This window comes from Diadema antillarum, unplaced genomic scaffold (assembly GCF_040938485.1).
Source record: "Diadema antillarum isolate AM-2024a unplaced genomic scaffold, OU_Dant_1.0 scf00000163, whole genome shotgun sequence".
NCBI classification, from domain to species: Eukaryota; Metazoa; Echinodermata; class Echinoidea; order Diadematoida; family Diadematidae; genus Diadema; species Diadema antillarum.
In genome coordinates this window covers 1,683,109-1,705,502 of record NW_027271052.1, presented here as the reverse complement: position 1 = coordinate 1,705,502, position 22,394 = coordinate 1,683,109, and the positions used below count along the sequence as shown (strand labels likewise).

The 22,394-nt window shown below is 38.5% G+C and overlaps 2 protein-coding genes across 2 annotated transcripts; one reads left to right on the top strand and one right to left on the bottom strand.

Annotated features, from left to right (window-relative positions):
* Nucleotides 1-285: 285 nt before the first annotated feature.
* Nucleotides 286-13,284, bottom strand: LOC139722309 (alpha-methylacyl-CoA racemase-like). Its single transcript, XM_071633617.1, has 6 exons — nucleotides 13,079-13,284; nucleotides 6,931-7,179; nucleotides 6,204-6,347; nucleotides 4,531-4,691; nucleotides 2,727-2,913; nucleotides 286-698 (listed from the first exon to the last, which is right to left on the bottom strand). The coding sequence occupies exons 2-6, from the start codon at nucleotides 7,175-7,177 to the stop codon at nucleotides 286-288; spliced, it is 1,152 nt and encodes a 383-aa protein (XP_071489718.1). The 5' UTR covers nucleotides 7,178-7,179; nucleotides 13,079-13,284.
* A 1,958-nt stretch (nucleotides 13,285-15,242) lies between these two features.
* Nucleotides 15,243-21,772, top strand: LOC139722307 (uncharacterized). The gene is made up of 3 exons (XM_071633616.1): nucleotides 15,243-16,178; nucleotides 19,657-19,836; nucleotides 21,303-21,772. The coding sequence occupies exons 1-3, from the start codon at nucleotides 15,243-15,245 to the stop codon at nucleotides 21,513-21,515; spliced, it is 1,329 nt and encodes a 442-aa protein (XP_071489717.1). The 3' UTR covers nucleotides 21,516-21,772.
* The last annotated feature ends 622 nt before the right edge of the window (nucleotides 21,773-22,394 follow it).

Genomic DNA, 22,394 nt, shown 5'->3' with positions numbered 1-22,394 from the left:
TATCATCCTCACAGGAAGATGGGCAATACTGCCATTCATAGAATGTCTGTTTTAATCAGTCATCTATCATCACTCTAATATCTTTATCATCAAATTCTACCCAGTCCTTACTGCAAACAACATCATTCCATCATCTGTAATTTGGTATCAGACACCATCAGATCCATCATCATCTTCATTGCCATGGTGATCTACCTCATTGACCACTCAGTACAAGTCATACAGAGTGTCTATGTTTGCATAGAATCATAGAAAGACATCAAAATCGGTATCCTGATTTTGTCATCATAATTTAGAGGAGACCTGACCTATCTCTGCTGCCCCACTAGTAATCAACTTGTTGATGTCCTCCTGGCTATAACCCGCCTCAGCCAGCACAGTCTGGGTGTCTTGACCGATCTCTGGCTGTGCCATGGAAGTGGGCGTGGCAGGGGTGCGGCTGAGTATGGGAGCAGGGGTCGGCTCATGTGACCCTTTAGTGTTCTTGAGGAAGTTTCCCATGACCTTGTTCTGAGGGTGCTCAGCTGCCTCATCCCGTGTCAGGACCGGAGTCACACAGGCATCTGTGTTGCTGAAGATGCGAGTCCACTCTGCCTGGGTCTTAGTGACAAAGATACGAGCAAAGGTCTGCTTCATGCGAGGCCAGTCCTCCTTACTCATCTGGAATGGCAGGTCATTGTCCTCTGACAGTCCAAGACCTACAGACATTAAAATGGGAGAGGAAGAAAGGAGAAACAAAAAGGGAATCCTTGTAGTCAACAGTAAATTGTCAAAACTGGTTACATTGTGCAATGGCTCGCTTTGGAAAATGTCACTTTTCACTCTTGAATACACAATGTAAAATGTATACATGTAAACCATAATATTAATGAAGTGATATTATATTTCATGACAACAGACTCATATAAGACAATGTAAAATCAACACCATAATATAAAATCATGTAGGTTTAATCATATATTCTGTGCAGAAGATATAAAAATAAATAACCTATGCCACATAGTAAATTCATGATTTCTTGCTCTAGTGAAATTGCTATATGACACCAGCTTATTACAGACTATGTACACATACAAGAATCAATCACCAACTGGTTATGGATGTATGGTAAAGTCTGTCATTATGAACTGATAATATTGTCTGCTCTGCAACTGCACAAAATTTATATAAAAAGTCCTGAATTTTTCCCATGACATTTTCCAAGTGATTTCCCAAACGATTCTACATGTATACGTAGGATTAAGCAATTTCAGTATGCTTCCATGCCATTGCAATAATCCACAGGAGTCAAAGTGTAGTAAATGATTCACTCTAGTTATAATACATGAAACTGCAAGAATAACTAGAAATGTCGCTATGGCGACTGGTATGCCTCCGCCATAATGCATGGTTTTCCTATCAGATGTATAGTACAATATCTTCACAATGTGTGATGACAGTTTCACATAACTGGCAAAATATTGAAATGACAGGTTAATCACAAATGTCTTGAATGTTCACTTTCCTTGAACTAGGTTTGCTATTGTCTTAAGAGTGCAGGTACGTACATGTACAAAACTGTATTTGGGGAATTGAGGATTTTTACTTGACTTTTGACCCTTTCATAAGTTTATGCATTGAGTAATTTTCAAGGTATGAAGAAAAAGTGTAATTACAGTATAAAATAGATTTTTGTTTTTGCATTTTAGCCTGGCCTTTGACCCTTAATCTTTGACCTTTGACCTCTTGGCAGGAAATTTCCCAGAGAATCTCCATTAGGTAGTACATGTATATACAGTCTGTATTAAGTTTTAGAAATATCCTGCAAGCATTGCATATATACTAGTATATGAGGGCAATAGTGAAATTTTGAGGAGTTGACCTTGACCTTTGACCCATGACTATTTACCCATGACCCCTAAATTCCCTAGATAATCCCTGCCAGTCAGTACATGCTTAAGATGTACCAAGTTCCATGAAGATACATTGAACCATTTGCAAGAAAAGGGAAATTGTAACATTTCACCTGACCTTTGACCTTTTGACCTTTGACCTTATGAAATGAATCTCTCTGGAGAATATTTATGCAGTAGTACATGTCTACCCTAAGTTTCAAGAAAATACCTTCAGGCATTGCATAGATATGGGGGAAATAGCACAATTTTTAGCATTTGACCTTGACCTTTTGACCTTTGACCTCTTGCCAATTTCACTAAAAAAAAACTACTCAATTAATTGCCCCATAATACGTCATCCTTGGACCAAGTTTGGTGAAAGTTGCTTCATCCAGTTGAGTTATCGCGTGAACAGATAAATTTTAGGATTTGACCTTGATCTTTGACCTTTGACCTCTGTCCGATTTCACTCAAAACTTATCAAGTAATTGTTCCATCATACATCATCCTCGGACATAGTTTGGTGAAATTTGCTTGATCCAGTCTTGAGTTATCGCGTAAATGGATGAAATTTCATGATTTGACCTTGACCTTTGACCTTTGGCCTTTAGCTGATTTCACCCAAAATTTAATCAAGTAATTGCCCCATCATACTTTATAGTTGGACCAAGTTTGGTAAAATTCCACTTCATACTACTCAAGTTATCGCGTAAATGAATGCGGATGGACAACCCGAAAACATAATGCCTCCGGCACCACTTCGTGGCAGAGGCATACAAACCCTTCAATCACTATAACACTGAAACATTTCCAAACTTTATTGCTTCTTCTGTCAAACTCAGGAAAATGTACCTTCTAAGAACTGCATATAAAACTGGGGCTCTAGGGCACCAACTGCCATGAATTTGCCATCCAGAGTACGGTAGGTTTCATAGAATGGGGCCCCTGTATCAAGGAGATTTGAACCTCTGTCCTCTCCACACACACCAAGGTCACGACCCATCCAGAACCAGGAGCAGACGTATGCTGTACCACTCAGCTGTACGCAAAGGGTGGAGTCAACAGGTATAACATGTTCAGCAGTACAGTCATATCAGAATTTGTGTACAAATTGGTACTTCTCAGGAAATGCAGTGCAGTATATTACAAAATTACTGTTTGTAGGTATATATCCACTCACAATCCATGTTATTTCTTTCAAAGAATAAACATATCTGTACTTCTTTGAAAACATTTAATGCAAAGATGATATTTTACTGACATAATCTAATTCACTGATACCATTTTAATATATGTTGTTCATAACAACGAACAACCCAAGGCTTGCCTGAAGTACCAGGTAGCCAAAATGATTGTATAGTTGATCCAATGCTTAAAAACTGGATTCCATGTAATACAATAAATCAAATAAGTTTAACTGGGTGAGGGGGTTTGTTACAAGAGAAAAAAAAAATATCTGTGAATTTGAATCACTAGTACACCAGCTTGGTGGAATTACATAATTCTCCTTAGTAACAACACAAATGTCAATATTCATGTTTGGGCTTAAATAGGGTGCTTTGACTCAGTATCCCATTCATTTACAGCAGATCATTTCAGTATATGCTAATTGCTATAGGGGAGCCTATCCTCTAGAGTAATCATCTTCTCAGTCATACACTATGCAGCACAATGAACTGGGAGTCATGAACTCACAGTATCAACCTTTGACCCTGAACTCAAATGACTTGCAAGGATAGCCTTGTTTTCAAAGATTAGTTATAAAGAAAGCAAATCAACAGGCATCAAGTAGGTTTAATGTCAAAGCATACATGTATTTGCCTTTTCCAAAACAAAAACAAAAACATGACATGTGAACCTTGTCATTCAGCTGCTTCCATCATCCTACGCACTCCTTCTAACAAGATACTGTAAAATGAGTAATGTTCGCGGGCATTTTAATTTCGCGAATTTCGCAAGCGGCAAAATTTGCAAAATCAAAATGCATGCAAAAGTTCTTGCCTACACAATATGCATTGGATGCCAGTGGTATGTCGCGAGAATTTCATGCTGCGAGAAAGACCGTCGGCTCCAATTCGCGAAATTTTCATGCCGCGAATATATCATGTTTTACAGTATTGTCAGGATTACTCTAAGTACTACGATCAATTATGCAAATCATCCCAAATGATAAAGATTACAGTCTCTTTCTACCAGTATAGTAAAGAAATATATACCGTATCTAAATCATCTATCAGTGTTAATACCACCTATCATGCAATGATGAATGAGCAGAGCTAATGGTAACCATGACAACCAAAGATTACAGGTGTATCACAGAACAAACTAAGACCTTGTGATTGGTCAAGACCAGACAGTTTCTGTACATGAGGATCCTATCAGCAGAGACCATTGAAACATTTAAAAAGCTTTTGAAATCACATATGTTCGCATCTTGTTTTGGTTGAATTTTCGAAAATTGCTCAATGGGTGTATATCTCTATCTATCTCTTTCTTCTTTTTCAGCCTTCTTATGTACAATTATGACTACCTATGACTACCATGTATGCTATTCTTTTTATAATTACGTCCCTCTGCGCCTTAGAATAGGCTACTAGATCGAAGGCGCATTACAAATGCTGAAATTATTATTATTACATATTGGTGTATGACATACCAAATTAGCATCAATGACCTGTCCTAGCCCAGACTTTGTCCTCTCAAAGAGAGCCATAAGGATACCCATGGCACACATGAGACCGCCTCCGGCAAAGTCTGCAATGAGGTTCAGTGGTGGGGTTGGGTTTCCCCCCTTTCTCCCCAACAGTGACAGAACTCCTGAAGACGAAAACACAAGACAATACAATGTGATTTAAAATCCTGGAAACAAAAGATACATACACAGCATGTATATGAGCTGAACTGGTGGTGTTCCTTTAAATGTTAGCCTGCTATCATACATGTACATTCAATTTCTACAAAGTCTCTCCTATGTAAACTGTATAGCTATACTTTAACTATACACAAAATATCATTTGAATATTACTTATTACATATACTCACTTTAGACGAATCACCCCTATTATGATTTGAACTATTGAAATGTCAAACATGCAGGAAACTAAAAGCACACCAGCCGACTTGACAATCCCAGTTCATTATCATACGATGTGAGAAGCTTTTAACCCTTTGAGCACAAGTCCTGAGTATACTTGGGCAGGTGTCTATGGGAAATGCGTGTTGTAGCAAAATCAGTCCGTCCTCAACAGGTTAAGTATGGAACCCAAGTATCCTCTGCGGTGAAGTATCAAAAGATAAAATTGATTTTAAAATTCCTTACCACACAGTCTGCCATAGACTTACAGTTAAAATCAACTTTATAATCGATTTTAACTCTTCATAAAACGGGGCCCAGGTCCTCAGACACTACTCGTCGTCGGTGATAGGATATATTAGTACAGAAATTTTGATCTCTTTTTTTTTTTTTGGGGGGGGGGGAGACACTATTTAAGAAAAGCAATCTAAACTAGAGAAGCACTCTGAGAGCACAGATCTCCACCAAGCAGCTCATTTCAATCACTGATCTTGTTCTTCCATAGAGAGCAGTGATTTGCACCCATATGTATGCATGCTGAAAGTCTTTTGATGCGTCATCAACTTCCAGCTGTGCTGCGTGCCTTGCCCTGGCAGAAACTAGAGCACGCACTTTAGTAAGCGTATTCAAACCTCAAAAATGCACAGCTTGAACTCTCAAGTTCATTAACCCTACCTGCCTAAATATTGAAAATCCTTCATAAAATCCATAAAAATTCCCAGATCACTACCAAAATTTAATAATATGTTCCTTTTGTTGTTCTTAACTTTTCCTGTAAGTTTCATCCAAATCCCTTCACAATTTTTTTTTTTATTTTGCACACGGATAAACAAACAAACGGCGGTGAAAATATAACCTCCTCCCTTGGTGAAGGTAACAAACAAAGAGGTAACAAACAAAGTTGATGTATGACATTAACTGAAAGTGATGCCACATAATAAGTGAAGAGTCTGCAACAGGCTTTCAAAAAATGAAAAGGGTCCAAAATATAATACATACATGTAATCACCCAAACTGGAAAGAAGAGTGTTTCAAAAAAAGTGCAAATCAGACAATTTCTAGTTTGTTTTATGATCCTAAACTTGAAAAGTATACACAAGAAGTACTACTCTATCAGAAAATATGAAAATGAAAGATTGACAAGGTTGATCCATGTCACCTACTAGTAACCCTCCTGAATTCCCAGAGTGCATGTAAGCTTCTCCTGTAATAATCCTCTTGTCACAAACAGTGTAGGATTAAGTATCAATAAGTACCTGACATGGACACGTAGTTGATATCATGTCCTGCCATTTTATTCCAGGGACCATCTTGCCCAAAGCCACTCAGCCTGGCATAGATGAGCCTTGGGTTTTCCTTCGTCATGATAGCTGGCCCCAGACCCATCCTTTCCATTACACCTGAGAGCAGAGTAAGAAATGAGCAAATTTAAGTCAGGTCCATTGTGGATTCAGATATATTACTGAGACAAGAGCAAGATCACAGGACAGTACCAATGTCAACAATTTCATCATTCACAATCAGCAGATTTTTACCTTGGTAAAGCTTTCATCAACAATACTACAGGCTTCTTCAGACTGTTATCAATTTCATCACTAACATTTTCCGTTTCTTCAATTGGACAAATCTTTCAAGAAATTATGCTATACACAGGATAATTCCTCATTATCAAGCACAAAGCATTTTAGAGAAGTTAGCATATAAGTCTCTTAAATCTAAAGTTATTTTACCAAGAAAAATTGTTACAGACACAGGGAGAAGAAAAACAGAATAACAGAATAAAAAACGGACACTTGATGCCAGATATAAACAGTCTGTTAATTACTAAAAACATATTCCATACAAAGACATTGCACTTTTAATATTGTACACTCCAGCATCAAATCTTTCAATGGATGGCTATGGAACAGAGAGATGGTCTATAGTCTTTAGTGCACAGCAGTGAAAAAGGTGCCATCTGAAGGCATTGGTACCGAATGGTACCTGGTCTAAAAGGTTCAATGAGGACATCCGCATCTTTGCTGACTCTCTTAAAAGCCTCCAATCCTTCCGGCATCTTGAGGTCTAGCGCCACCGACAATTTGCCACGGGCAAGACGGTCACTGTCCAGTATCTGCCGGACACGGTCAACACGGATGACCTTTGCCCCAAAGTCTGCTAGGATCATTCCAGCATGAGGGGCTGGGGCCAGACCAGCAATTTCTATCACCTTGACTCCTTTCAGGGCCATGTCTGTACAAAGCAGCAGAATAAAAGAACAAACATACCTGCATCAGTATGACATCTTTTTTTTTTTCTTTTGACATTGAATTCAATTTAAATTTTTACAGTGAAAGCATTCCAACAAGAGATGGGGAAAGACAGCACTTACATTTGTACTTCTACAGTGTGGCTTTAATTTCATTTCACCTTCTTTAGTGGTTAAATTAGGATAAAGAAGTAAAATATGGACTGTGATACTGAACAGAATTATGAGAAATTAAGATTAAGATGACACAGTGCTCATATTGTTAAATCAAACATAAGAAAAGCACAAGCTAAGTGTAGCAGAGTAAACTACCTGATGTTGTTTCCTTACAAAAAATATCACTGAAGGTGATTAATACCCCCGCCCCGTGACGACAGTCTTACCCAAGGAATGATCTTTCCTTGATCTTCTGCCATTTAAATGCCGTTACCATGGCAACGCAGCTTCCGACACGTCCGAAAAATATGTCTTGCACATCTTCCCACCAAGACTATTGTGTGTGCCACATTTCATAAGCTTTTGTCAAAAACTGAGGAAGTAGTTCAATCCACAAGATCTTTCCTTGATCTTCTGCTATTTATATGCCGTTACCATGGCAACGCAGCTTCCGACACATCCGAAAAATATGTCTTCCACATCTTCCCACCAAGATCAAGGTGTGTGCCACATTTCATAAGCTTTGGTAAAAAAACTGAGGAAGTAGTTAAATCCGCAAGATCTTTCCTTGATCTTCTGCCATTAATATGCCATTACCATGGCAACGTACTTTCGGGTACTGTCAAAAAATGCGTCTTGCACATCTACAACCAAAGGCACACATCTGTACCAAGTTTCATGGAAATTGGGCAAAAACTGAGGAAGTAGTTTGCAACACAAAATTTTCCATCATTTTGGCTCATAATATGTGAGCTGTTACCATGGCAACATACTTTTTGTCACTGTCAAGAAATGTGTCATGCTGACCTATATCCTAAGACAAACATTCAATATGAATTCCATGAGAATTGGAAGAACACTGATGAAGCAGTTTTGCCATGAAGCATTTTGCCGTATATTTTACCAATAACATGCCGTTACCATGGCAATGCACTTTTTGCCACTGCGGAAATATGTGTCTTGCACATTAACATATTCAGATGAACATCTGTACCTAATTTCATAAAAATTGATCAAAAACTGTGGGAGGAGTTCGCGACGCAAGATTTGTACCCATTTTTGCCCATAATATGCCGTTACCATGGCAACGTACTTTTGGGTACTGTCAAAAAATACCTCTTGCACATCTACAACCCAAGGCACACATCTGTGCCAAGTTTTATGGGAATCGGTTGAAAACTGAGGAAGTAGTTCGCGACGCAAGATTTGCAACGGACCGACCGCCCGACCGCCCGACCGTCCGCTGATTCCTATCAAACATACCCCCTTCAAACTTCGTTTGGCGGGGGTATAATAATTGGGGGAGGGGGAACACACACACTGCAGAAATTCAAGTGCTGCAAACAGTCAGCTATGATGCCGATATTTAAAGCAGGAGATATTTCTTCGTTGAATAACTACCGCCCCATCTCAATCTTACCAACAGTGAGTAAAATTATCGAAAGGGCCGTACATCAACAACTGAGCGAATTCATGAATGCGAATGATTTACTACACCCTAATCAATCTGGTTTTAGACCATTTCATTCCACATCAACTGCTCTTGCAAAACTTGTGAATCAGTGGTCTTTGAATATAGATAATAATCAAATTTCTGGAGTTGCCTTCATAGATCTTCGGAAGGCATTCGACACTGTAGATCATGACCTACTTTTACATAAATTAAAGTGTATAGGGTGTAGTAAGACGACTGTAGATTGGTTTAAATCCTATTTAAGTGACAGACAGCAAGTGACGCAATTCAAAGGAGCCAAGTCCCACCCTTCAACTATTAAATTGGGTGTACCTCAAGGGTCAATTCTTGGTCCCCTTTTATTTTCAATATATGTCAACAGTCTACCCGAGTGTACTTCAGAAGGTGTTATAGATATGTACGCTGACGATACGACCCTCACTGTCAGTGCTAATGACGCAACAGTTTTAGAAGAAAAGATAACTGTTGCACTAAATAAAGTAATGGGGTGGATTAAGAAAAATCGGCTCGTCCTTAACACTGACAAAACTTCTGTCATGATTATCGGCTTCCGTGCTAATCTCGGGAAAATTGAAAATTTCAGTATTTCATTAGATGGTAGTCGGATTAAAAGAGTTCAGTTCACTAAATGTTTAGGTGTTTTAATAGATGAAGAACTGAAATGGTCTAAACAAATCAAAAATGTATGTAAACGTACCCAAAAAAGTGTCTGCATGATAAAGAGAGCGAAGGCCTTTTTGCCCCAACAATCCCTAAAATTACTTTATAATAGTCTAGTGTTACCACAATTTGATTACTGTTCTGTTGTTTGGTCAAACAGATTTCAATACCATACAACTAAGCTAGAAAAAATTCAAAAGAGAGCAGCAAGAATAATTTTGGACAAAACATATGACACACCGTCGGCTGATTTATTCAAAAGTCTTAAATGGATGACACTAGACAAACGTTTTGATTTCAGCCGCGTTATGATGATATATAAATGCGTCCATAACTTAGCACCTTCGTACCTTCAGGTGCACTTAGTTAAGCCTAGTGATGTACATGAACATCATACAAGGCTAATAGACAGTGGAAATCTATGTGTGCCAAGATTTCGCTCTGATTGTCACAAGTGCAGCCCAATCGTATCCTCTGTACTTGAATGGAACAGGCTAGATCATTCAATTAGATCAGCTTCTTCCATATATTCATTTAAGAGATTGTTTAAGCAAAGTTGCTATTTGTAAGTAACACACGAAATTCATTCTGGGCTTTATCATTCCTGTATAATAGCGTTTTTAATTGTTATTTCGGCATTCTGGTGAACTCTTGCTGTGGCATGTACTTTTTATGTTACTTTGCAATGTACAGTATGCTGGTATGTATCTACACTGTATTATGTCATCTTCTGTATATACGTTTTGCTATCTAATGTACATATGTTCATCAATATTATTCAGGGCTCCATGGAAGACCACTATTTATTGGTGAATGGACTACCCTGACAAAAGATTAGAAATAAATAAATAAATAAATAAATAAATAAATAAAATGCCTCCGCTGCTCATGCAATCACTACTGTACAGTGTATTATACCAGGGAGGTGATTTCCTCTCACCTCCCTGATTATACCTATCAGACATACACATGTGTGGCCCTTCATTTACAATTTTATGCAGCTCGGGATCAGTGATCTTGATGATAGACCAACAATTGACCTTTATACCGTGAAAAAGGTATCCAGATACAAATTCTGTATACGTACATATCTGTTGTTTGAATTGAGATATTATCTTTCCTTATCAGCTTTTCTATATGCTATATCATACACTTTGATATGCTGCCATATATCTAACACACTGTATTTTTGTACATGAAACAGCAATAGATGGGATAATTTATTTAGGCTTTGATCCTTTAATTTTATTGGGTTTTTTTTTTTTAAACCAATCAATATCTTTAATGTACATTGTATAAACATCAAGATTTCTTTTTGTTCAAAAAGAGCACTATAGTGCGCAACATTCATTAAAACAATGGGAAGTCATAAAATATTCCATGAGCTTCGTTACAATTGTCACTATACTCAAGGTCAACTACACTCATAGAAAACAAATGACGCAAAATGGCGGGACACACAATTTTGAATTATTAATTTCATTGTTTTTTCAATCGTTTGATATTGGTATATCTTATGCTAGTAATTTAATAGTACGCTCTGAAATGAAATTACTCTTTGTATTAGCATTTAAAAAAGTTTCAACATGCTTCAATCTTGAAATGCGACATAAGGATACTTATTTGTAGTATCACTGGGACATGGGGTTTTCAGTGGTACGGATACAGCAAAATTAAAATAAATATGTCGGGATAAACAATTCATCCCCATTTTTGTATGTTATCTGAATAACATGAATGTAAGTCATTATAAACAGAACAGAAAGTAATGAAATGACCTTTTATTTTAGTACATATCACCTTTAAACTAGCGGGACACAGAAATATACACTTAGCGAAGAATGACCCATATACAGTACAGGTATGCAGGGTGGTCCACAACTTGAAATTGGAGCATGTTGCAAGCTCAGAATCTGAGAATACTGCAGAAATTGTATGTGCGCTCAACGAGCACGTAGACGCAATATTTTGCAGCTTATCTCTCTTTGTGCTGCTCACATTCAGTGTTCTCTCTCATGTTTTGCACACAAGTATTTAAGTACCAGGTAGTTTGATATTTCTTGTGTTTTGCACATGTTTTTCACATGAACCTTGAATACAGTTTATTTTGAGCTTGTAGCAAATTTTCGAGGATGTTGCACAACATGTTGCTGGCTTTTGAGGATGCTGCACATGATTTGAGGATGTTGCACAAGAATTTTAGCATGTTGCAGCGACATGCTTAAACCCCTCGTGGACTACCCTGCGTATGGTATTACCAGACAGCATGGAAATTCAGAGCTACCCAGTCTCATGCATTGTGAGTGAGACTCGAGCATTTAGGGTCTGTCTCACGATCTCACGCATGACACCCATTTTTCTCACGCATCGGGAGCATAGCTTAAAGGATTAAAGTGAGAGCTGCAATTGAAGGCATATTTCTCTTTTGTCTTTCAAAGTATGTAAAAAACAGTCACTAAAGTATGCACCAGCTTGCACCATTAAGAGCTAAAAATTGAAAAAGCTCCCTACCGTGGGAGGGCGGACACCCCCCTTCCACACCCTCCCCTCGCTCAGTCGCTTCGCTCCCTCGCTCATGCACATGCGCGCGCCGAGATGCTGAGTCAACGAAATCTCACTCATAAAAATTTTTTGAACTTGGCATCTATGGAAATTCCGGACACGCACATTTCTACGTACTAGTCTAATGACATTCAATATAGGCCCGGGGCTTCGCAGACTAGCCTCACAGAGCGTGATGGACCAAAATTGCGAAAAATGCAACACAAAAATGTAGAAAACGCTAGTTTAGAAGAAGATGTCAATTTTTCAAAAGATACTTTATAATTCAAATAAAAATAAGAATGAAATAGTCTAAATAAAAACGTCTAAATAAAAACTTTATGGCGTGCACTGTTCAAAATGTTCATTTTAGACATTTTACCGTAAACTACAAAACTTATGCCTCATTTGCCGATTTTTTTCTTTGTCGTCCACTCGGTAGGAATGTAATGTGAATCGTGGGTAAGAATTGTGATTCTGGTGCAAGGACAAGATTCGAAAGACGTCAATTATTCCGTTACAAAAATCATGTCCGGAATTAATGTGATTTTACACCACACAAAAAGACAACTTTTTGAAGAGGGTTTTTTTTTATTATTTGAAGTCGATTTTCCAAAAGTCAGAGTGAATAATTTTCACAGTTTTGCCGAATTCGTAATTAAATTTTCAAGACTTATTGAGAATAACTTGTGTTTACTTTTTGGCCGAAATGTCGCCCTGGCCTGGCCCTCTGAGTACCGAATTCAGGGCCACGAAAATGAAAAAAAAAAAAAAAGCGTCCGGTGATGCGATCAACTCTCCTACTACTAGATCTAGTACTAGTAGTCATACTATATTGCTGCATTGCTGACAAAACTTGTTTTGACTTTGGCGCCTAATTCAACCCCCTAAAACACATGATAGTCCTAGACAAGCAATGTCAATACATAGCATACAGAGATAGCAGAGCCAGAGAGGGAGATGGAGAGAGAGATTGTGAAGTAGGCTACGGCCACGGGTCGAATCCAAACCGATGTCTGTTGTTCGTACCTAGTCCTAGTAGTAGTGTGTACCTGCGTGTACGTGTTGAGCTGAGGAACCAGTGTGTTGATGCCTGAGTGAAAGAGGGGAGATCTTGTCCACTATAGTCAGCGTCGAGCGACCCGTTTGCCAAGCCTGCTGGGCGTATCGCTGTGAAAACTAGAACAGTAAGAAGCCAAATTACTGTGTAGTGTCAGCCTCGGATTATGCAACCATTATGTGCTCTGCTGTGCTGCAAAGAACCTCTTTTGGACAGCTGCAAACTAGTAGCAGACGGCAGTGAGGAGGCGGAGTCCCAAGTCTGTTCTCACGTACAATTTGTACGTACACTAAAGCACACATGTTCCGCGCGTGGTGCGATGCGGCATGCGGTCGGTGCAGGTGGCGTGGGGAATATACCCGCGCGCGCTCTTCGTCCACACCATAGAGATGTATACAATTTACTTAGTATACTAGTATATCTCTATGGTCCACACACATGTAAAAAAAAGCAACCTTCATTGCAGGAGTGATGAGAATATACTTCATGAAGTTATTTACTGAATGAAATTCTGTTTAAATAATGCAAACATATTGGTAAATGCTCTCAGGCGGTACATCAAAAACAGTGCAATATTTTCTTTTAGGATGTCCTAGTTACAAAGAATATAGAAATCAGTTACAAAATCATCTTAGGAGTAACTAACCTTAGTGTAAGTACAATATATTGAATCATCATCAACAAAAGTATATCATTTGGTTTGTTAAAAATGCACTGGTAGATATTGGACATTTAGTTTTCATATTGATATTTTAGTTTTATTTATTTATTGGATAGTATATATAATGATAAAAGGTAAAATTGGTATGTATTGTTATTATCAATTGATCGCATGTATAAGATATCTACAGAGCATACAATAAAACATTAAGGTATAGATGAAATACAAATAGAGAAAAATTTGATAGGACATACAACATATAATTATAAATAATGTGGCGGTATGACTACATACAAAGACAATGCCATAGATGGGGGAAGGAACAAGAAAGGAAACGCCCTTGTGAGTAGCTGACCCATGTACTGTAACATGCATACTTTTGACAGATTAAAAAAAAATGTGAGTTAAGTTGACAAAACAGAACAATTAGTCAAAACAATGCAATCATTACAAAACAAAACTACGGAGGTATGGACAATAACAACACAAAAACAGCGGAAACAAAATACATCTTGAATTAGCTATAAGTATAATCTTCCAATAAAAATTGTTCATATTTAATCTTGAAGTCATTTATAGATTTGATGCTTTCATTTCTCTCGCGAGATTGATATGATCTGAATGCATTTATATTTGAACCTAAAAAACCTTGCAATTAAAGGTTTAATTAAAGGTTTAATTTTGCTCTATCTGATGATGGACTTATCCTTTGAAATACTTTAAAATGGCGCTTGGTGTTTTTGCAATAAAACTCTTCATAATTTTTCACCCACCAGCATCCAGGCACTTGCACACTCGGGTGCCCTTGTGATATGCACGCACGCACACACACACACACACACACACACACACACACACACACAGTCACATGTAAATCGCTGCAAGAATCTTCAGGATTGAAGCAGAGATATTAAGTTTCTTAATAAGTGTCTGGGACGAGAAAGTGCGATTTAGCGAAACAGCGCCGGAGGAGGTGGGGGGGGGGGGGGGGGGGTAAAGTGGATTCCAACCCCCAACCCCCAACCCCCGGCATTCAGCTTTTTCATTTTGGAAATAGAAATTGTGCAATTTGGCGCACATTTAAGGAAATAAATTGTACTTGCATAATTTCCATCTATTCGTTGTGGAAGATGGTCCTGGAAGATGTCATTTTGAGCATTATTTTTTTTTTTTTGCCCAAATTTAGTTCAAGGGCAAATTAGTCTACAGAATATATGACTGACATGACTTAGTTGATGGCAGAATTTTTAGACACCGCTTTGGATTATTCATTTATAAGAACATAAAGAAAAACATGAGTAAGAGTCTTGTGTAATAGGTATCCTCAAATGCTGTACTCGTAAGACTGCGCAATCAATTATGATCGATTAGCATTTTCTCTCTAAGGACACCATACACGAGCTATTCGTAGCATGACAGCAGCGCATGGACAGGTACGTACGTACAGGTGTGTGCCAACCAGATGTTTATGGTTGCCAAACAACCCAGCCCAGCCATGGCGGACGGAGGGCTGGGTACGTCGTCCTCCCGACTTTGTAACAAGAAGTCTTTCGAATATAAGATGTCAAAGAAAGTTGCGGAGCTTACACAGGTTGTGCACATGCTGTTTTCACGTAATCATGAGAGAGAAGTTGAGCTAGAAGCCACTAAAGAAGCTTACGAGCAAGAGGTTTCGAACGTGGTAGCGGACGCCCAGAAACGGATTGAAGGTCTCGAGCAGTGCCTGGCCACCGCGAAGAAACAGGCAGAGGCGGAACACGCAAGAGCAATGAGTGACTACGACAAGAAGCTCCAAGAACAAAAGAAAGAATCTGAAAAGCTTTTGTTGGAGGTCAGGGATAAGAACGGCAAGTTAGTGTCTGAAATCGGTGAGTTGAAAGGCGCCATTGTCAAGCTGGAAGAAGAGGTGAAAAGGACTAAAGAACAAGCTTTGAAGACGCATTTCTCCTCAAAAAGACAAAATGCAGACCACACGTCTTACGAAGACAACAAACAAGATAGCAGATCACAATTGCTGGCGAATAAAGGAAGTGTTTCTCCTAGACTTGATGGAACTGCAGACATTGCTCATATAAATCAACTAAAAGAAGATCTTAAAGTGAAAGAGATTGAAGCAGAGAACTTGAAGCATATGGTGGCTATGCATGTCCAAACTCAGAGGGATAATGATGCAGCACTTGCACAACTGAAGAAGGATCTTGAAAAGTCAGACAGTGAATTGAAGGTCCAAATTAGCCAACTTATTGAAGATGTGGCCCTAGCAAATAAAGCCAAGGAAAAAGCACAGCAGAAAAACAAGACATTGGAAACAGACCTGAAAAGCTTGAAAAAATCTCTAGAACGCAAGAGAGAAGCAGGAAATGAGGCTAAGCGAAGAAGTAATGATGTCAAGACGCCAAGGTCATCAAAAGCTCCATCTGAAGTTGGCAGCGTAAGTCTGTTTGAACAGATGGAATATTCAATGGATACACCCCACGCACAAGTTATTTAAGATAGAAAGGAAATTCATTGTGGGCACATACTGTACAACTGTAAAAGTGGATATTTTCGCGCGACTAATTTTTCACACTCAGCTGGGACCTGGGTAAGAAGAGTTTCGCATGTTTTAAATTCTACGGAATCAAGATATCCACAACAGAGTACTGGAACATATGACGAGCAAAAATATATGTGTGCTTTTATTTTCGCACTAGTTTTTGGTTGCGCGAAATGCGGAAAAAATTTCAATACTGCGAAAATTTCCACTTTTACTCTCTTTTACTCTCTTTTTTTAATGCATTACAATCTGTTTAGTGTATGACTAGTAGGTAGTGTTGTGTACTAACTTTGCTGCTACATGTACATGGGATTAGTAGTTTAAAGGGTGAGTGAGATAACATACCTTGGATAACATACCTTGGATGTGGGCGTAAAGTTATACTCAACTTATTTGCCCCTCGGTGTCGTCATTACATGACATTAATAACTTTTAGTTAGGCGCTGTGCAGTATAACATGGACAAAAAAATATCCCGTCGGGGTTGTATTTGTTCTTGTCTTGACTCCAGAACCTCTCTAAGTTAGACTTGAAACTATTCACGGATGGGCTGTCGACTACAAATGATGGCAACTTATTCCACTCACTAATAACTCTGAGAAAAAGAGCACTGTCTCACTTTGGACTTTACATGTTTCTTCAGCATCTTAAACTTATGACCACGCGTCCTTCCTCCAACTGAGAACTCTCAGAACTCTCAGTGAGAGTTTATATAGTGACCAGAACTCATGAATGAAGAAGTCATAATAGGAATCTAGGATTTTATACAGTGTATTCATTATAATTGAGTTTCAAACTCAGTCTTCAATTCCAGCATACAGAAATAGCATGGTGACCTGCCTGCAATAGTGATACAAATTTGTAACTCTCTGTGCTTGAAGAATATGACAAGAGTTAAAAGCAGGTAGAGTTAGTGTTGCTTCTGCGAATGCCAGAATTGAACTACTCCTCACTTTGGAAAGTGACCCCCATCTGGGGCCATCTTTAGATGAAGCACATGGGTAATAAAGGTTGTTATTGGCCAAAACTGCCTGTCAATCATGGTTGCCATGGGAACAATGGCACAAAAATCTAAACTGGTTTGGTTGTCAGTCCCCGCGTTCACATTGGTCCCCGCAACGCGGGGACAGCCACAAGAGATCTTATCTTTTTTACGACTGACCGTTCACATTGGTATCTCATCTGTCCCCGAGCTGTGGGGCCATTTTGGGGCTTGTAGCGAGCTCTGCCGCTTGAATCCAGGCATAGCGCATGCGCACATTTGATGACCACAGCTGGACGCTATCAATTGCGCCCCAAGGTCACTCTCCCCTCCAAATCTTGTCCCCATACCCGACTTTCTTCGCGGGGACGAGGGGACAAGTCCCAGTGAGCGTTCACATTATGGTTTTGGACGAGAAAGTCCCGCGGCGTGGGACTTTCCCCGCATCACGGGGACCAATGTGAACGCGGGGAGTAACAGGACCACAAAGAGGAGAAAATGGCTCCCCTGAAAGACAAGAGGAGACTTGTGAGATAAGAAGCAACAGCATTTCTTCCTTAAATTTAGCTATACAAACTGAACTACATGTATTTTCAATCTGTTACTAGTAGGCCTACCGGTATACTGCTACTACTGTAAAAGTGGAAATTTTCGCGGTGTTCAAATTTTTGCGCATTTCGCGCAACCAGAAACTAGCGCGAAAATAAAAGCACGCGAATATTTTTTGCTTGCCATATGTGCCTGTGCGTGAGGTCTTGATTCCGCGGAATTCAAAACACGCGAAACTCTTCCGACCCGGCCAAGCGCATAAAATTAGTCACGCGAAAATATCCACTTTTACAGTAAACAGTAGACACATGTGTAGATAGACATCTAGTGCAAATCCAGTGCAACCACAACAACATGACTTGAGTATGGATCTACAAATTGAATCTTTTGATTACCAATTAAATCTTTATCTCAAATATTCTGTTGATTAGAAATTAAGTCGCAGAGCACTTTTCCAGAACATATGTACATTATAAATATATATATAAAAAACATTAGGGGCCTACTGTTTCAAGGAAAATCCCTTATTCATTTTTTTCTCTTCTTTAACCTTGTATTTTTATTTCATCAAACCATATCATATGAGAAATGTGAGATATTTAATGTTAACTTGCTCAATGTACAAAAAAAAAAATACGCTTGTTATGAATGGTAACAGTGACAGATATCTTCTTTGAAAACATAAGTTAACATACTAGTTCCCATACCACTTACTAGATATTTGACAATTATTGGCAATTGTACCCATTTATTTCAAGTGCTAGTATACAATTCAACGTACAGTGTATACACTTTATAAGACATCAAAGCAAATCATGATCATATTCTCTTTCAGAAAAGTTAAGCTGGAGTTGAACTATTAATGAAAACCATTTGAAGCTGATTGCCATGACAAATTTATGGAGTTATTGTCACACCCAAGTTAACCAGTTAAAAACCAGTTAAAAATGCTGAAAGACAATACAGTATTCAATTTTAATCCCATCAATGTTCTCGTCATATTCTTCAATCATCCATTGATCTAACTCTTTCCATTCACCATACCAAATTATTTAAATCATAAGATTATGATAAAAAGAAACAACCTGCATATCTGGTTGGTATCAAATGACCAAACAACATAGACAACAAGGCTACCAATAAGCATACCTTGTCAGTGCAAGAGTTGAGACATGAACAACATCAGCAAACTATCAAAGTAGTACGTAGCTTCATTCTAGAACCAATGTACAGGGTTTGTACAGTAGCAAACAGTGTCAACAAGGTGTTGTTTGCTGGCAACAAGATAACATTAGATTAATCTGTGCATATACACATTGTGTACATGTGCGTGTGTACATGCGCATATCTTTCTTAATTAATCATTGTCAATATGGAACTTAGACATCAGGTACGGTATCTCTGATAAGGCTTGATGCATGCAAGCAATGTTCATTCAAAAGACTAGTATCAACTGTAGTTCATTTTTTTCTTGTGACTTATACAGACTTTTCCTCATCATAATCATATCATATTGAAATAAAAAATAAATACAAATGGACAAGCTTCCTTTGTAGTGTATCAGCTTATTCAACTGAAGAATGTTTTAAGTAGATGTGTGCAATTGCTAGTGCATGCTTTCTTTCAGAAGATCAGGTCATTAATAATATGATGTACAATTTACCTGCTTTTCATCAATTGCACTGCTTACAGATCAGCATTACACGAAAATAATAACAAAGAATTCCTGCAAACATGTTGGTGTTTTTATTTCAGAATTCATGTTATTAGTGATTTTGGTTCTTGCATGACTCACTATCAACGTTTAACATTTTCTGGTTTGTTCTTGTGTTAACAACACTAGGATGCCTATGAAGAAGTAGAGAGGTTGAAGAGAGAGATTCGATGGTACCGAATGGAGCTAAGTAACCGAGAAGGGAACTTCAACCGAATGTTTGCAGAGTCCAATCCCATCAGGTTGGGTGGCATGGCAACAGGACCAAACCTTGCCCCAACGAGACAGAGAACAGACATCCCTATGAAGGTAAGATTAAGAAGAGACTGAAGCCAAGAGACCCAAAATGGGGAAACTATCTAGATAGAGAGAAAAAACTTTAATCACTAGTATTCTCATAAAATAAATAGGACAGTGGTGCAAATTACATTTATAGTGTAAGAAAACTACTTCAAAGGCAAATTTAGTAAATCCAATTACTACAGGCATTTTTTAAATATGAAGAGGCAGGGGAAGAATTTGACAATATTAGTTTTTGATTTTACATTTATGTTGCTGCATTTTGGTGTATATGATCTTCTCATTTTTTTTCCATTTTTTTATTTGATCTCAGTGGTACTTTGCCCCCAGTGAGATTCATTCAAATTAGAAGCAGAGTAGGTTTTATTCACTTGCACTTTGTTAGTCCAGAAAGTCCAGAACTAAATATTAGTGCCACTTTACACATGGCATGCATTACTTGCAAACTGTGTCCTTCGTGCATTTGTCAGTAAGAAGAATGTGAATCATGGCTATGATTGTGAACTAGTGAATTAACTAATGCTATAGTTACGTTCAGACGGTGATCCTTAACCTTGAGGATAGCTATCTTCGAAGCTAAGCTCTGGCCCCCTAATTACGACCCATGTTCACCTGACGAAGCTAATCCTTGAAGGTAGCTATCCTCGAGGATAGGCTCACTGCTCCCCATAACCATGCTTATCTTCAAGTTCCTATCAACAAGCTCTGTCCACATGATGCTTAACACTACCAGCCCCCCCCCCCCCCCCCCCCCAGCGCTAAGCCTGAGATATCTTGTGGATAGCTATCTTCAAGTTGACTTCGAGATAGCTATCTACGAGTGCGTCTACAAGGTGCCTAACTACAAGTCTATCCTTGTAGATAGCTATCCTTGAGGTTAGGGATCACCATCTGAACATAACTAAAGTTTTGAAGATTTCAAAGACATTCTTCTGCAGACAAGAATATGTAGTGTCCAGTCTGATGTCATCACTACTACCTGATGATGTGAAATACTTTTACTACTCTGTAAAATGGCAATGTTGATCATACCCGTGTCTTGAGCATCTCACTGACAAGAGGTGGCTCATCACATATTGCCACAGATTATTACTGTTCTTACTCATTTTAATATGCAATATTCCCCTATGCCTCCCTTCACAGATGTAATGCCACAAAATGTAAATTCAAACATAGTGGATTCCCTAACAAGTATTCATGTAAATAACAATCATTCAGTTGCTGACAACATACACCGTAGTTGATTGCATAGTGTTTGAACTTTGCAAAACTGTTGTGTCAAAGCATGCATGAAAATGAGAAATGCTTCTGTAGTACAGTTGTGCAGTGACTGAATTGTGTAATCTGAAGGAGACTTCTGCACTAGGCTTTTCTCATCTTGATATTAACTTGAAATGCACTGTATTGTGAGAAACAAGAGTTGTAATACACAAATATCAGCCACAGTGATATATCCATGTGATTTTATTTACTAGCTGCCAGCTGGAGCACTGACCTCTCGTTCAGACGATATGCGAAGCAGAGCGATGTCTCCCCCAAACAGACTCCCTACACTGGGCATGGATGGTAGGCAGAGAGACTCAACAAGGACTAAGTATGGTCACAACTCAGAAGGGGGCGGAGCCAAAGTGTCTACCGTTGCCAGGGAGAAGCACACTCCAAGGGGCATCACAAGTGGATATACCTGACAACAACCATCTGATTGATTGACACAACTAATTTAGCGTAAGAAATGTTCCATTTGTTATGAGATCATGAAATGAGAAGTCTGTGAATAAAGAGGGGAGCAGAGATAAAAGTAAGGTGATTATTTCCACAGGATTTTAAAGGGATCGTATAGTTTTGGTTGAGAGCTAATTTCAGGTTTCTAACATTTTTTTGGTGAGATAATCAGAAACCTCTTATGAAATATGAAAGAGCATGTAATTCTATGAGGAATTCAACGTTTATTTGATGAAAATTGGTTTTGAAATGGCTGAGATATCAAAAAAGAGCGATTCCACTAAAGTGTGGGACCCACACTTTATCACGATCGCTTTGTTTTACTTTGTTTTTGGATGATTCAGTCATTCCAAACCCGATTTTCATCAATAAACTTTGAATTCCTCTTAAAATGGTATGCTCTGTACTATTTAATAAGTGTTTTCTTGGTATCTCGCAAAAAGTTAAAAGCCCAATTCTCATCTCCACCAATACTGTACTATCCCTTTAAAAAGAAAGAAAGAAAAGTGAATAAAGGCAAGACATTCAGACAAACCACAGGCACAGCTGACAGTTTAATGGCTACAAAATATTTAGAAAGTAACACTTCGTAGTTGCTTCAAACTAGTGCCATACCTTAGGATAAAGTGCCATATTTTGTATTGCCTGTTTCTATTCTTGTTTCATATGACTGAATAGCATATGAATGATACTGATGATATTGGCTTGCCTAAGTACTTTGTCTGTGTGTCTAGTGGGGGGCACAAGATTACGCTGTCATTGTTAACTGACATAGTGGTATATTTTCTTGTAAGTTTTGCATTGTACACGTATTCAAAGCCCAGAAATGTTTGAATACATCTCTC

Excerpts from the sequence above, each read along its gene's own strand:
- LOC139722307 (XM_071633616.1), top strand. The coding sequence starts at position 15,243 with ATGGCGGACGGAGGGCTGGGTACGTCGTCCTCCCGACTTTGTAACAAG. Across the intron at positions 16,179-19,656 it reads CTCCATCTGAAGTTGGCAGC|GATGCCTATGAAGAAGTAGA; the intron begins GTAAGTCTGTTT and ends TAACAACACTAG. Across the intron at positions 19,837-21,302 it reads GAACAGACATCCCTATGAAG|CTGCCAGCTGGAGCACTGAC; the intron begins GTAAGATTAAGA and ends TTTATTTACTAG.
- LOC139722309 (XM_071633617.1), bottom strand. The coding sequence starts at position 7,177 with ATGGCCCTGAAAGGAGTCAAGGTGATAGAAATTGCTGGTCTGGCCCCA. Across the intron at positions 6,348-6,930 it reads CATTGAACCTTTTAGACCAG|GTGTAATGGAAAGGATGGGT; the intron begins GTACCATTCGGT and ends CTCTGCTCTCAG. Across the intron at positions 699-2,726 it reads TTATATGCAGTTCTTAGAAG|GTCTTGGACTGTCAGAGGAC; the intron begins GTACATTTTCCT and ends TAATGTCTGTAG.